The sequence below is a fragment of the Poeciliopsis prolifica genome, unplaced genomic scaffold (genome assembly GCF_027474105.1).
Source record: "Poeciliopsis prolifica strain line A6 unplaced genomic scaffold, Auburn_PproV2 SCAFFOLD033, whole genome shotgun sequence".
NCBI classification, from domain to species: Eukaryota; Metazoa; Chordata; class Actinopteri; order Cyprinodontiformes; family Poeciliidae; genus Poeciliopsis; species Poeciliopsis prolifica.
In genome coordinates this window covers 4,268,911-4,280,415 of record NW_026562408.1, presented here as the reverse complement: position 1 = coordinate 4,280,415, position 11,505 = coordinate 4,268,911, and the positions used below count along the sequence as shown (strand labels likewise).

At 40.2% G+C, this 11,505-nt stretch overlaps 2 protein-coding genes across 3 annotated transcripts; one reads left to right on the top strand and one right to left on the bottom strand.

The window, feature by feature from the left end:
* The first annotated feature begins 439 nt into the window (after positions 1-439).
* Positions 440-6,424, top strand: tpst1l (tyrosylprotein sulfotransferase 1, like). The gene is made up of 5 exons (XM_055051310.1): positions 440-835; positions 2,079-2,237; positions 2,471-2,724; positions 5,001-5,202; positions 5,999-6,424. Exons 1-5 carry the CDS (start codon positions 440-442, stop codon positions 6,035-6,037), a joined length of 1,050 nt encoding a protein of 349 aa, XP_054907285.1. The 3' UTR covers positions 6,038-6,424.
* A 176-nt stretch (positions 6,425-6,600) lies between these two features.
* On the bottom strand, positions 6,601-9,796 carry LOC129373413 (pinopsin-like). 2 transcript variants are annotated; one of them, XM_055051311.1, is made up of 5 exons: positions 9,370-9,727; positions 8,258-8,426; positions 7,308-7,479; positions 6,999-7,223; positions 6,601-6,771 (listed from the first exon to the last, which is right to left on the bottom strand). In XM_055051311.1, exons 1-5 carry the CDS (start codon positions 9,680-9,682, stop codon positions 6,601-6,603), a joined length of 1,050 nt encoding a protein of 349 aa, XP_054907286.1. In that variant the 5' UTR covers positions 9,683-9,727. The 2 variants fall into 2 exon arrangements, with proteins under 2 accessions (XP_054907286.1, XP_054907287.1); XM_055051312.1 differs by lacking the exon at positions 8,258-8,426 and having other exon boundaries at positions 9,370-9,796.
* Positions 9,797-11,505: the final 1,709 nt, after the last annotated feature.

Sequence of the window (11,505 nt, the reverse complement as noted above, 5' to 3'; positions counted from 1 at the left end):
CTTTGGCTATGTTTTAGAGCTCTTTATTAGAATTGTAAATTGGGTAATTAAACCTACTGGGTTACTCAGAAGGGTGTCAAACTCATCCTGAGGTAATCTCTCACAGTGTAAAGTCTTGATAAAACTATTCCAACTCATGGTGTAAAATCTGTCTCTGTGTATGTTTTAGGTTGGAGTCATGGTTAGGCGACGCGGCTGACAGGTTTGGGCCCTGCAGTCGGAAAACGCGCCATGACGGCTGTGGAGGATTGAGGAAGAATCCCAGCCTACAGCTTCTTCAGCTTCACTTCCACTCATCTCTGTTGGCCTCTTGATCTAATTATGTCTAAATGACTTGGGTTAAATTTTAAGCTGTGGATTCTCTCGCATCAGAATCCATCTGCACCACCCAAGTTTTATTTTATGTGTTCCTGATTTCCAAAAAAAGACCCCAACAGCCATGCGAGGCAGAACCAACATGCTTCTGGGCTGCGTGCTCCTCTGCTCCGCCTCCCTGATCTACCTGGGCATGAACACTATGGACTGCCCTCGGAAAAGCCACCGCAACCACTGGATGGCGCTCAACATGGCCTCGGGCAATCAGAGTCTGCCGCACTTCCCGGAAGACACGCCACTCATCTTCATCGGGGGTTTTCCTCGGAGCGGCACCACGCTGATGCGCGTAATGCTGGACGCGCACAGCGCCGTTCGGTGTGGAGAGGAGACCAGGGTGATCCCTCGCCTCCTGGCTATGAGGGCCACCTGGAGTCGCTCCGTCAGGGAGAGGATACGCCTGGATGAGGCCGGCGTCACTGACCAGGTGTTGGACGCAGCGGTGCGAGCCTTTCTGTTAGAGGTGAGTGGTCCGTCTGAAACGAGAGAGTCTCAAACACCCTCGTGTCCGTAAACATATTGGATTACAAGAAAACCTCAGCACAATGTCAACGTGTTGAAAGAGTTGTAGACTTTTTTTTAGTTCTGTGAAAATGTGGATTTTAAAAAAGGGGCAGTATCATGTAAAATCAACTTTTTTTTATCGTTACAGTATGTTCTAAAGTTATTCCCTTATCTAAAACATGCCTGGAGTATTGACTTGATTCTTCCACGCATGTTTAAGAAATCCTTTAATCTCCCTGGCAACCATTCGGCTGTGCAAAACGCCTGGTTGGTCGTAGCTCCACCTTCCAAGTTTCAGCTCCTCCTGGGAACTGCAGTTTCCAAGCTTCCAAGTTTCCAACTCTCCCACTCAGCTCCTTCAGACTAGCCAGCAGCAATTAGCAAACACCTGGTGGAACTTGGCACTGAGGTAATCTCAGCCTCTGAGTGCAACTTCTGAGTGCAGCACTGGTAAAAACGTTGTCAAAGAGTTAATAGAGGAGCCATGTTGTGTTGGTTTCCTGAAGGCATAGTTTCAGAAAGAGCAGGAGTTTTTAAAGAGACAGGAAGGCGTATTCTTTGTTATATACAGCATTGTTAGAACAGCTAAATGTAGCATAGTTACTTGACTATGCTATAAAATGACACTATGCACCTGTAAAACACGTAGTACTGCCTCTTTAAATCTCAGAACCGCACCAGGCCTTAGTGTTCGACCCAGCTTCAGTCTGACATTGCAAAATCTCTCCGTCTCTGTCAGCTTTGCACAACTTTGCAAAGTTGCAGAAATTCAGTCAGGCTGTGTAGATGGTATCTGTGGACCTATGTTTGTAGTATTTCCACAGATTCCAAAATTTAGTTTAATTCTGGTCTTTATCTGAACCTTTCTAACACATTTAATGGTTTAAGTTAATTGGTTCTGTTGTAGCTCAGGCAGTGGTTAGGATCATTGCCCGGCTGGAACATGAAGCTGCTCTGTAATCTCAGGGTTTACAAGACTTTTACAGATTTCTATTTCCTCCAACTGTAGGAGAAAATAGTTTTCCAAAAGATTGTGGAGATATTTATACAGTGCTGAAGATAATTCAAACTAACTATCTACTTTATTGTACAATAAAATATTTTATGGTACTTTCATGAACAATAAAGTACAACCCTGTTTTATTGTAGGGTTGTAGTTAAATCTCATGGCTGTACTGAATTGTGTTGTGTGTGCGCTCCAGGTCATAGTCGGTCATGGAGAGCCTGCACCTCGCCTTTGCAACAAGGACCCATTTGCGTTGAAGTCCCTGTCTTATTTGGCGCGCATCTTCCCCAAAGCCAAGTTTGTCCTCATGCTGAGAGACGGACGGGCAACCGTCCACTCCATGATATCTCGCAAGGTAAGCTTGTTTTCTTCCTTGTTTATTTTCACCGGGGTTGGAAAACTTCTTCTATGGCTTCTATTTTGCAGGCTCATATTTCCAAGCTGGCACATCACAAATTTGTGCTGATGCTGCACTCTCTGTGGGGATGTTAGTGGTTAGAGCGGGAGAGTGAAACAACGTTAGCCATGTTTTCTAACAGCAAAGCAGAATCTTTAGTGAACTTTTTTTTTATTGACTGCTTGTCTCAGGTGACCATCTCAGGGTTCGACCTGAGCAGCTACAGAGACTGTCTGACCAAATGGAGCAGCGCAGTGGAGGCCATGTTCAGCCAGTGCCAGGCGGTGGGGGAAACGCGATGTTTACCTGTCCGATACGAGCAGCTAGTTCTTCACCCTGAGCAGGAAATGAGGAACTTGCTTCATTTCCTGGAGCTGCAGTGGGACGCCTCGGTGCTGCACCATGAAGAGCTGATTGGGAAGGCTGGCGGCGTTTCGCTGTCCAGGTGTGTGTTTGACACGTTAATGCAACAAACTCTGACATGTCTCATCATGCAAGTGTGTTCTGTTTGACCACAAATATTTCACTTAGAACCGTATTCTTGAAATGTAGTTTTGCATAAAAAGTGTTTCACTTCTGGTGTGGGGACGCAAGCGAAAGTTTCAGAGGCAGAGATCTCCAAACCTCAACTTAAAAAAAGTTTATAAAACAGCCCACAAGCTGTTTGTGCATCATTGACGAGCTTCTTGTGAGAAGTTGTGTAGATGTGTGAAATGACCTTAAAAGTCTAAAACTTGTGGAAAAAAAATTTAAAAATAAGAATGGCTAATTAGTGACTCAGTAAGACTCAGACATGCTTAAAAAGAACGAGTGTAGCCGCATTTTAAAGGCAACAGGCCTTTCATTTTCTGTAACAAGGAAAGTCGAGATAAACAGCTGGCTGTAGGCTGAGGAGGAGAAACAGGATTGTTAAACTCACATTTTCATGGAGTACTTTTTCCACAGTGCACAAATTTTAAAGTACCAAATTAAAATAAGGCAGCAGTTTCAGCTCCTTCATGCAGCTGTGGGACATTTCTGCTTTCTGGGATTAATTTCAACCTGGTTTAAAATAGTTTTCTTTGTTCAGCTTTTTAGATCTGTTTTCATTTTATACGTCAAAATAAATCATTCAAAACTCCTGAACTTAATGTGATTTTTACTTACGCGGACCCACTTTTTACATTTATCTTGATTTAAATTTTTATTTTTGAGAAAGCACAGAAACTCAATCTTTTCTTTATGATTTAAATTCAGATGTGTGTGAATAACTCGGAACACAACTCAGTGACTTCCTTTACTTGTAGTTTTTGATCTAAACGGATTTCCATGTAACATCATTGGTCTCGTCTCCCACGTCTTTGCAGAAGTATCTTCACCATCACATGTCTGCAACAAAGCTTCTCTCTTTGAGGTTTGCAGTCATTTGTTTATGCAAAGCTATTAGGATCAGATTGAGCTTTTATTCTGTAATACCTCTATTCTTTTCAGCTTATCTCTTGTGGCTTTGCTTGGAATTATGGTTTCATGTGTCATGACCCGGTTTGGACCAAGCTTAGCTTTGCCACAAAAAATTACTCTTTCTTTTGCACCTTTGGTTTGATAAATCACTGTAATAACACATTACATGCATCACTGATGCATATTGTGTCAGCTGCTGTCTATTTGTAGTGATTGATTTTGGTGCAGAATGATGACCCATCAGTAACTAATAACCACTGAGGTTTCAAGCTTAGGCATTATGTTACAATATTTAGGTAGTAAAAATGTTCAAGCATGTCTATTATATATTTATGTGGGTTTGGTTTTAGAAAATTGTTTTGAATTAAAATGCAGCTGCAGTTGGGAGGATTTACGTTTTCTTCTAAAGCAGCCTAACCTCTCAGGGTCAAGCGCAGCTTGGCGACCCCCCTCAGCAGACTTCATTTGTGCTGCTTTGTTCACTTGTTGTAATTCAAGCGGAGCATCTTTCTGCCGGGCAGCCGTTAAGGGGATTTGGTGGGAATCTGGCCGCCGTACCATGCTAAAACCAAATCTGTTATTTAAAGGAATTAGGGCGCATTCAGGGGGAATTGGCTCTCTTATTCTTTATTACTTATGCAACATTTACTCAGACAGATGTTTCGTAATCTTTTTGTGTGCTGAAATGACATGGAAAGTGAAATTCCATGTTGACTATGGATTTTACTAATTTTAAAAATTATTTCTTCTCAACTTTCTTTTTTGTTCTTTTAAAACGGGTACATTTTTTTTTAGCTAACTATTGATTTTTTCTTTTACTTTCTGTTTGATTTGAGTTGCTACTTTCACTTTACAAATCTTTAAAAAAAAAAGTTTTGCAGACATTAAAAAGCGTGTCCAGTTTTTTTCTCTTTATTTTACCTTTTAGGTTTGCACACCTGATGGCCAAATACAACCTGGCCTGAGTGTGTAAAGAAAGCTGTTCTTTTTTTAAATTTTTTTTATCTAACACAAGTAATTTTGTTTGGCTTACGGTCGACTTTTACTCTTGCAGCATTTTTTCTTTTACTTCCCATTTGGTTTGAACTTTTTTATGGTTTGGAGATGCTGTTAAAAAGTCTGATCAGTTTTTCCTCCCCTTTTCTGGTTAGTTTCACCTTTGCCCTGTCAGACCCATAAGTTGATGGCCAAATCCAACCTGACCTGTGTGTGTGTGTGTGTGTGTGTGTGTGCGTGCGTGCGTGCGTGCGTGCGTGCATGTGTGCGTGTGTGTGTGAACAGGGTTGAACGCTCCACAGACCAGGTGGTGAAGCCAGTGAACACTGAGGCCCTCTCTAAGTGGGTGGGAAACATTCCCAGCAATGTGATCGACGACATGGCTGAAATCGCCCCGATGCTCGCTCGCCTGGGCTACAATCCGCACGCCAACCCTCCTGATTACACAAAAGTGGATCCCATCACGTCTCCTTTTAACCACATACAGGTAAGGGACAAGAATATTTTGTTTTCATTTTTAAATGTTATTTTGTGACTGAAATTTCTTTATAAATTTTGTACACTTTTAGTAGCCATGGCTTCAGAGAATTGCTGGTTTGTTTCTTTTTAAAGTAGATGTTTTTCCATATTTGTGTTATTTATTTATACTCATATATGTGGTTGTTGATCATTCATTTGAAACATTGTAAATAGACTTTTACGCAATAAATCAATTAATCGCAAGATAAATTAAAATTAGCTCAATAATTTTCTTTTGCATGATTTATGAAACTTCATTTATTTGTTGTTTCTGTTGTTTTTCTCATTTATTTTGGATTTGTAAAATGTCTTCCAGTTCCATTGTTAAGTATTCATTAGAGTTTAACGTTCATTGATGTTTGAATCTTTAAGAGGGTGAACTTAAATGATTATGCCCTTGCCAGTATATTAGTGTTTATTGCAATAAATTCTGGGACAATTTATAGAGCTAATGTTGAGTTTAGGTCTTTTACCAAATAATATGACAGTGATAATAATATGAATATAATAATATTTTCTTTTCAGATTTAGTTATTATGATTGGACAACTTGTGTTTATATTCAGAAATAAATCTACATGTAATCACATAATTAAAATGTTATTTCCTCAATCTTCTTTGGTCAAAACCAGCTTTGAGGACAATCTTCTCTAAAATTAATCAAATTTCTGATTTTGAAGATGACTCTGACAACTGCATGCTCTTGTTTTTTTTCCTTTAAATTTCTTTTCACGTGAGTGAGAAATGTTTCTGTTCTTCCCTCAGAGAGAGAAAACAGCAGCAGACTCTCCTCATCCCAGTTAAAGATGGCAGCTATGTGCCGCCTTACGGCCGCACCTTGAACACAGACTTTCATTCTCACCTCACAGGGAGAACAGCAGCGCTGCAATTACATTAAATTCATCTCAAGACTTGTTTACAGTTTCCATTTTCAAAGACTGGTGGACTATCGGATTGATTTGCATTTTAAATGTGAGCTCTTCACAGTGAACTGTTTTCCACAGATTCTTGACGCATCCCATCACCTCCTTGACAGTGTTTCAACTTTTCTCCCAAGTTCATCGCAATGTGAATGTGTATTCAGACCAGTAACTCACTAAGAGCTCAGTCAGTGGTTGTCAAGCATAATGACTGTATATTTTTCAAAATGTACTTTTATTTTGTTAATAAATTATTTTGGTTGAATGGTCATCAGGCATTTTTGATGGTTTATTACAAGACAGACCTCTTTCTAACAGCATTATTCTTATTTCTTCTGTCTATAGCGCCCTCTTGTGGTTCTTTAACAACACAGCACCTCTGAAAAGAGTGTCAGAAAGCTCAACAGAAAAAGCTTCTTTGTGCTGTTATGTTTCACTGTGAGCCATTTAGACCTGCACATGTAGCTGAACATTGTGGTCTGTGGATGGGAGCAAAGCAGGGTCCGTGTTTGGCTCTTCTGTTGGCTTTTTCTGAGCCCAGATGCTTCTGCTGCTCGATACGTCGGCTGAAGAATCCTCCGAACTGCAGCTGATCATGTGGAGGAGACATCTGGAGAACTGAGAGAATCACAATGAGGGGAGAAACTGTACAGACAATAAAGATGGTAAATCTTTTCAGTTTCAAATCTTTTGAGTTTTACTTCCTTTTTTTATTTAGTTTCAATCTTTTCCGTTTCAAATCTTTTTGTTCAATTTCCTTTCATTTTTTTTCTTTTGTGCAAACTTTATGAACTTTATAGAAATTCATGTCAGTCACCCAAAGTTGACCAGGTGTGCCCTCCTACCTGGTTGTTGAGCAGCACACATATGACCGGATTGAGAATGGTGCTGGTCTTCGCCAGCAGAGCGGGAATCAAAGCAGCCGCAGGCGGCACCGCTCCTGGGCGTCCAAACGAGGCAAGCATCGCCACGACGCCGTATGGAGTCCAGCACAGCAGGTAGCCTGTCACCATGGCGACCACCATCAGGAGGACCCGACCCTCGGCCTGCGACTCGTTGAGACCAGCCGCCTGGTGACACACGAACCACCGCTGGTGAATTGAAGGAAAGATCGATTCATCACACAGAGGTTAAAGGTCAAGTTCTAAGCAGACCTGTCTCGTCACGCCTCGGACCGCCAGCAAGATCCGGCCGTAGCAGAAGAACATGAGCAGCAGGGGCAGGAGGAGGCAGAAGATGAACAAGCAGATGATGTAGGAGCGAGCCGTGACGGAGCGGCACTGCCACTGGACCGAGCAGACGGTGCCGGGACCCTCTGGCCCGTAACTGCCAAGAGGCGGGTGTGTTAGGAACCAGATAATCACCAAAACGTAGATCTGAAAGTTCACTGGACAGTTTTTTGATTTGTATTTAGTTTAATCAAACATAATCTGTCTCTCAGCCTGTCACAATCACAAATTTTGTTGGGTGATAATTTGCTATTGCAATAAACCATAATATTGCTGTTTTGATACCATATTCAAGTCATAAAATGATAATGGCATAATAGTGCAAGAATACATAGTTTACATTCTAATAAACTTTTAACAAAAGAATATTCAAAATAAATAACGGATTCTTTCTGTAATTTTTTGCAATAAAATAAAAATGTTTGTGGTACGAACTTGGAAATATTTGTGCTTATTTATGATGATAAATGCAGTTTTTTATTATTAGCTGTATATATCATGGACAATAGCTGACATCAGTTTAAGCTGAGGCAGCTGTTTAGTACAAGTAAGAAAGTTTTTGACAAGTGTTGAGAAAAATCTCCAATAAAATCCCAATTACTAATGCAAAAAGTGGGGATTTTCTGATTTTGTATTAATTTCCATGATAACTCTCAAGAACCTGGAGAGACTGATTGGTATAATTTGGCAGTAAGCAGATAAAAACAGCATCAATTTAATTGATAACATAATATTTAAGCTCACTTAATGTTTAGTATGGAATCTTGGGGCCACATAAAAAGCTATTGCGGGCCAGATTTGGCCCACTGGCCTTGAGTTTGACACATGTGGTGTAAAGTGAGAACTGCTGGGTTAAATACAGCAGTAATACAGACCTGCTCCAGCCCAGCAGTGGTGGCAAAGTCCAGGCCAGTGAGTAGAGCCAGGAAAAGGCTACGGAGAGTCTGGCTCTGCGATAATGTGAGGAGTTGAGCTGGGAGCCGCTGAGCAGCATGGAGTACCGCTCAAAAGACAGCAGAGAGAGAGACACCAGAGAAACAACTCCTGGCAGGAAGGCAGGCGCACAGTGGAGAGATCCATCAGCAATACGAGAACAAAACCACACAATAAGAAGAAGTTGGGAAATTTGACTACTCTACATATTAATCAAAATAGTAACTTGTATGAAAAGTATTGCACTTTAAACTTGGTGAACTGATGGACATCTCAGTAAATGGGCTAATGTTTATCCAACCGTTTTCAGTATGATATAAAAAGATATTCTTTTTTTCATACACTAGCTTAGAAAATAAGTTAATTTGTTACATGTAGTCAAACTAAGTTTGTCCAACTTACTTTTTTTTGTTTGTTTGACATGACAACTTAATAAACTTAATGTAGAGATCTGGAAAAATTAAGAGAGCTCTTAAAATTGACCAGTTTCTCTGATTTAACTTTTTATATGTTTGAGTAAAATGAAAATTGTTTTTATATTGTATAAACTACTGACATGTCTCTGCAATCACAAGCAAAAGTTAATTTAATTTTTGCTTGAAAATGAGAAACTATCAGAATAACAAAAAAGACAAAGTGCTTTCAAATAATGCAAACAAAACAAGTTGACATTCATTTAGAAACCACAATACTAATGTTTTATCTCAGGAAGAGTTCAGAGTTCAGATATTTGGTGGAATAACCAGGAAGGTTTCGGGGCTCAGTGCAGTGGTCTCCATTTTTTATCAGAGCTGTATTTATTTGGTTAAACTTAATTATATTACTTGTAACAAATTAAATTCTTTTTTTAAAATGATGGATCATCTGTTTTAGAAGATGGAGAGAAAATAGAAAATAGATATTTGCACTAAGAACTGCATACCAAAATTACTTGGTAAGGTTTTGTGTTTTTTTTTTTTTTTTTTTTTTTTGCAGTGTAGGAAGTCTCCAAAGAATAGTAAATTGTGCATGTCGTAGCTGTATGATCACGCAGGATATAAAACCTTCCAGTTACCGAAGAGCGCGTTGGAGAAGCCGTACCAGCGGCACCCAGACGACCCGGTCGGCCACCTGCCGCGCACGCTGGCCGCGAAGCTGAGCGGCGTCCCGAAGAGGCAGACCAGCATGTCGCTGACGCTGATGTTGACCAGGAGCAGGTTGGCTGGAGTCCGCAGTCCGGGGTAGCGAGAGAAAACCAGCAGCAGCAGGAAGTTGCCGAGGATGCCCAGGACCAGGATGAACCCGAGGGCGACGGCAACCGAGGTGTGAGCCGCCCGGCTGAGAGAGGAGTCCGACCCGGGCGGGTTCTGCTGAGTGGGGATCATCATTGCGCTTTAACCAGAAAACACTTAAACAGCAAGATAAATGGTATTTCCTGAAGAAACTTAACATATAATGATGTTGTATTCAGCCATAGCATAAACCACACCGAGCTGAAAAATTATCAGGATGAATGGATGAAGGGAGGGACAAAACTTTAGAGCTGCTGCCAGTCCTTACTGTCCCACTTTTTTATGACACTTATTTAATTAATCCAATCTACCATTTATATAAATGTGTGGCAAAATCAACTGCTATCGAGAAAAGGGATGAGGAAAAATAGCTCTTTCCTTATCAAAAACATGTTTTTAATTGTTCTGGATGCAATATGGCACAGCAGATTGGAGACCTCAATAAATGAGCCAACTCCTCCATTATGCAAGTTTTGGCTGACTCAGAGGGTTGGCCAAGAATGCTCACACCCATGAGCCAAGATACCGAGGCATTTGACTAATAAATGATCACACTGCGCTTTTTGTCTCATGAAACTCTTCACTAAGTGGAGTAGATGGAATAAACACTTAAAGTTTTATAAATTTAACCGTGTGTGTGCATGTGCGTGTGTGTATGCATGTTTTCTTTTTCTTCTGACAGTAGAAAATGTCTTGCAATGCACCTAAAATCTAATACAGTCATTATGTGAAAGCCAGCCATGGTCCAGGAAGCAGTTAACAGGACACCGTGGGTATTATCTTCATGGTGGACGGCTCTATGTTTTCCCACATTGAGCCATCCGGAAGAGTTTATTCAATTGACTGGACATGCAAATAAGAGATGCTTTTTACAGGTACAAGTCCAAAGGAACAAAGCCTGCTAGTGAGCAAACCCAGAACCAGAATAACATAATATTTATGCAACCACACTGCAGCCATGGTGATGGGGAAAAAAAGAGAATTTGTATTTCATATCAAAAAGGAAAAATACTATAGAAATGTGGCTCAAATATTCTTTCTTTACTTGAGGATTGGCAAAAAAAAATGTCTCTCACTCCAAAATGTAAAGCATCTCATTGTGGTTAACTCCACTCGAACTCATTTTCTTTAAAAATAGATTACCCCCTAATGACTTTCAGGGTAATAATAGCATCTCAAGTAATGAATGAAGGTGATGAACATCTCATGGGGGAAAAAGGCTATTTTGGAGCTCTGCACCTTTTTGGAAACTTAATATTAACCATGGGAAAATATTCCATACAGATGCTTCTTTGTGTATTTCATTGGTCATAAAATATTTGATAAATGTTTTCTGTTTTTTGTGGTCATTAACGGAATAAATTAAAGTTGGTGGCTGCAAGAAAACAGGGTTTGTGTTTTTCTTTTTTATGGCAGAGATAGATCATTTATTGAGGGCACGATTGACAATTTACTATTTTATTATCTGGTGGTCATCTGCTGAAAGTGAAACAAGTGGATTAGGGTTTCCTCCACACTGATATTAGGTTTCACTAAACTCCTGCACTCCAGTTATGTCAGAAGAGTTCTTGGATATTCAAAATCAATACTTTATTGATCCAAACGGATAACCTCAACATGTTGATCCATCGTTTGCCCTCCAACATATCATTTCCTGTTCTCCTTTTAGTGAAGCATCGTGTCCGTTTTGTATTTCTTATCTATCTTCTTCTTTTTTTTTTGAGGACCAAACTCCAAATCCAGTGTACTGTACTGTGTGTAGTGCATCATTGTGGCATATCGTGTTAAAATTTCCGATCTATGAAGAATTTCCGATCTCAAGTTCTTCAGAGTCATTGTAGATAGTGATGGTTGGCAGGAAGGATCTCTTGCAGCAGTCTGTGTTACAGTGAATTTGAAGAAGCCTCTGACTGAAGACA

Excerpts from the sequence above, each read along its gene's own strand:
- tpst1l (XM_055051310.1), top strand. The coding sequence starts at position 440 with ATGCGAGGCAGAACCAACATGCTTCTGGGCTGCGTGCTCCTCTGCTCC. Across the intron at positions 2,238-2,470 it reads ACTCCATGATATCTCGCAAG|GTGACCATCTCAGGGTTCGA; the intron begins GTAAGCTTGTTT and ends TGCTTGTCTCAG. Across the intron at positions 2,725-5,000 it reads GGCGGCGTTTCGCTGTCCAG|GGTTGAACGCTCCACAGACC; the intron begins GTGTGTGTTTGA and ends GTGTGTGAACAG.
- LOC129373413 (XM_055051311.1), bottom strand. The coding sequence starts at position 9,682 with ATGATGATCCCCACTCAGCAGAACCCGCCCGGGTCGGACTCCTCTCTC. Across the intron at positions 8,427-9,369 it reads CTTCTCCAACGCGCTCTTCG|GAGTTGTTTCTCTGGTGTCT; the intron begins GTAACTGGAAGG and ends CCTTCCTGCCAG. Across the intron at positions 6,772-6,998 it reads GTGTGCTGCTCAACAACCAG|TTCTCCAGATGTCTCCTCCA; the intron begins GTAGGAGGGCAC and ends TGATTCTCTCAG.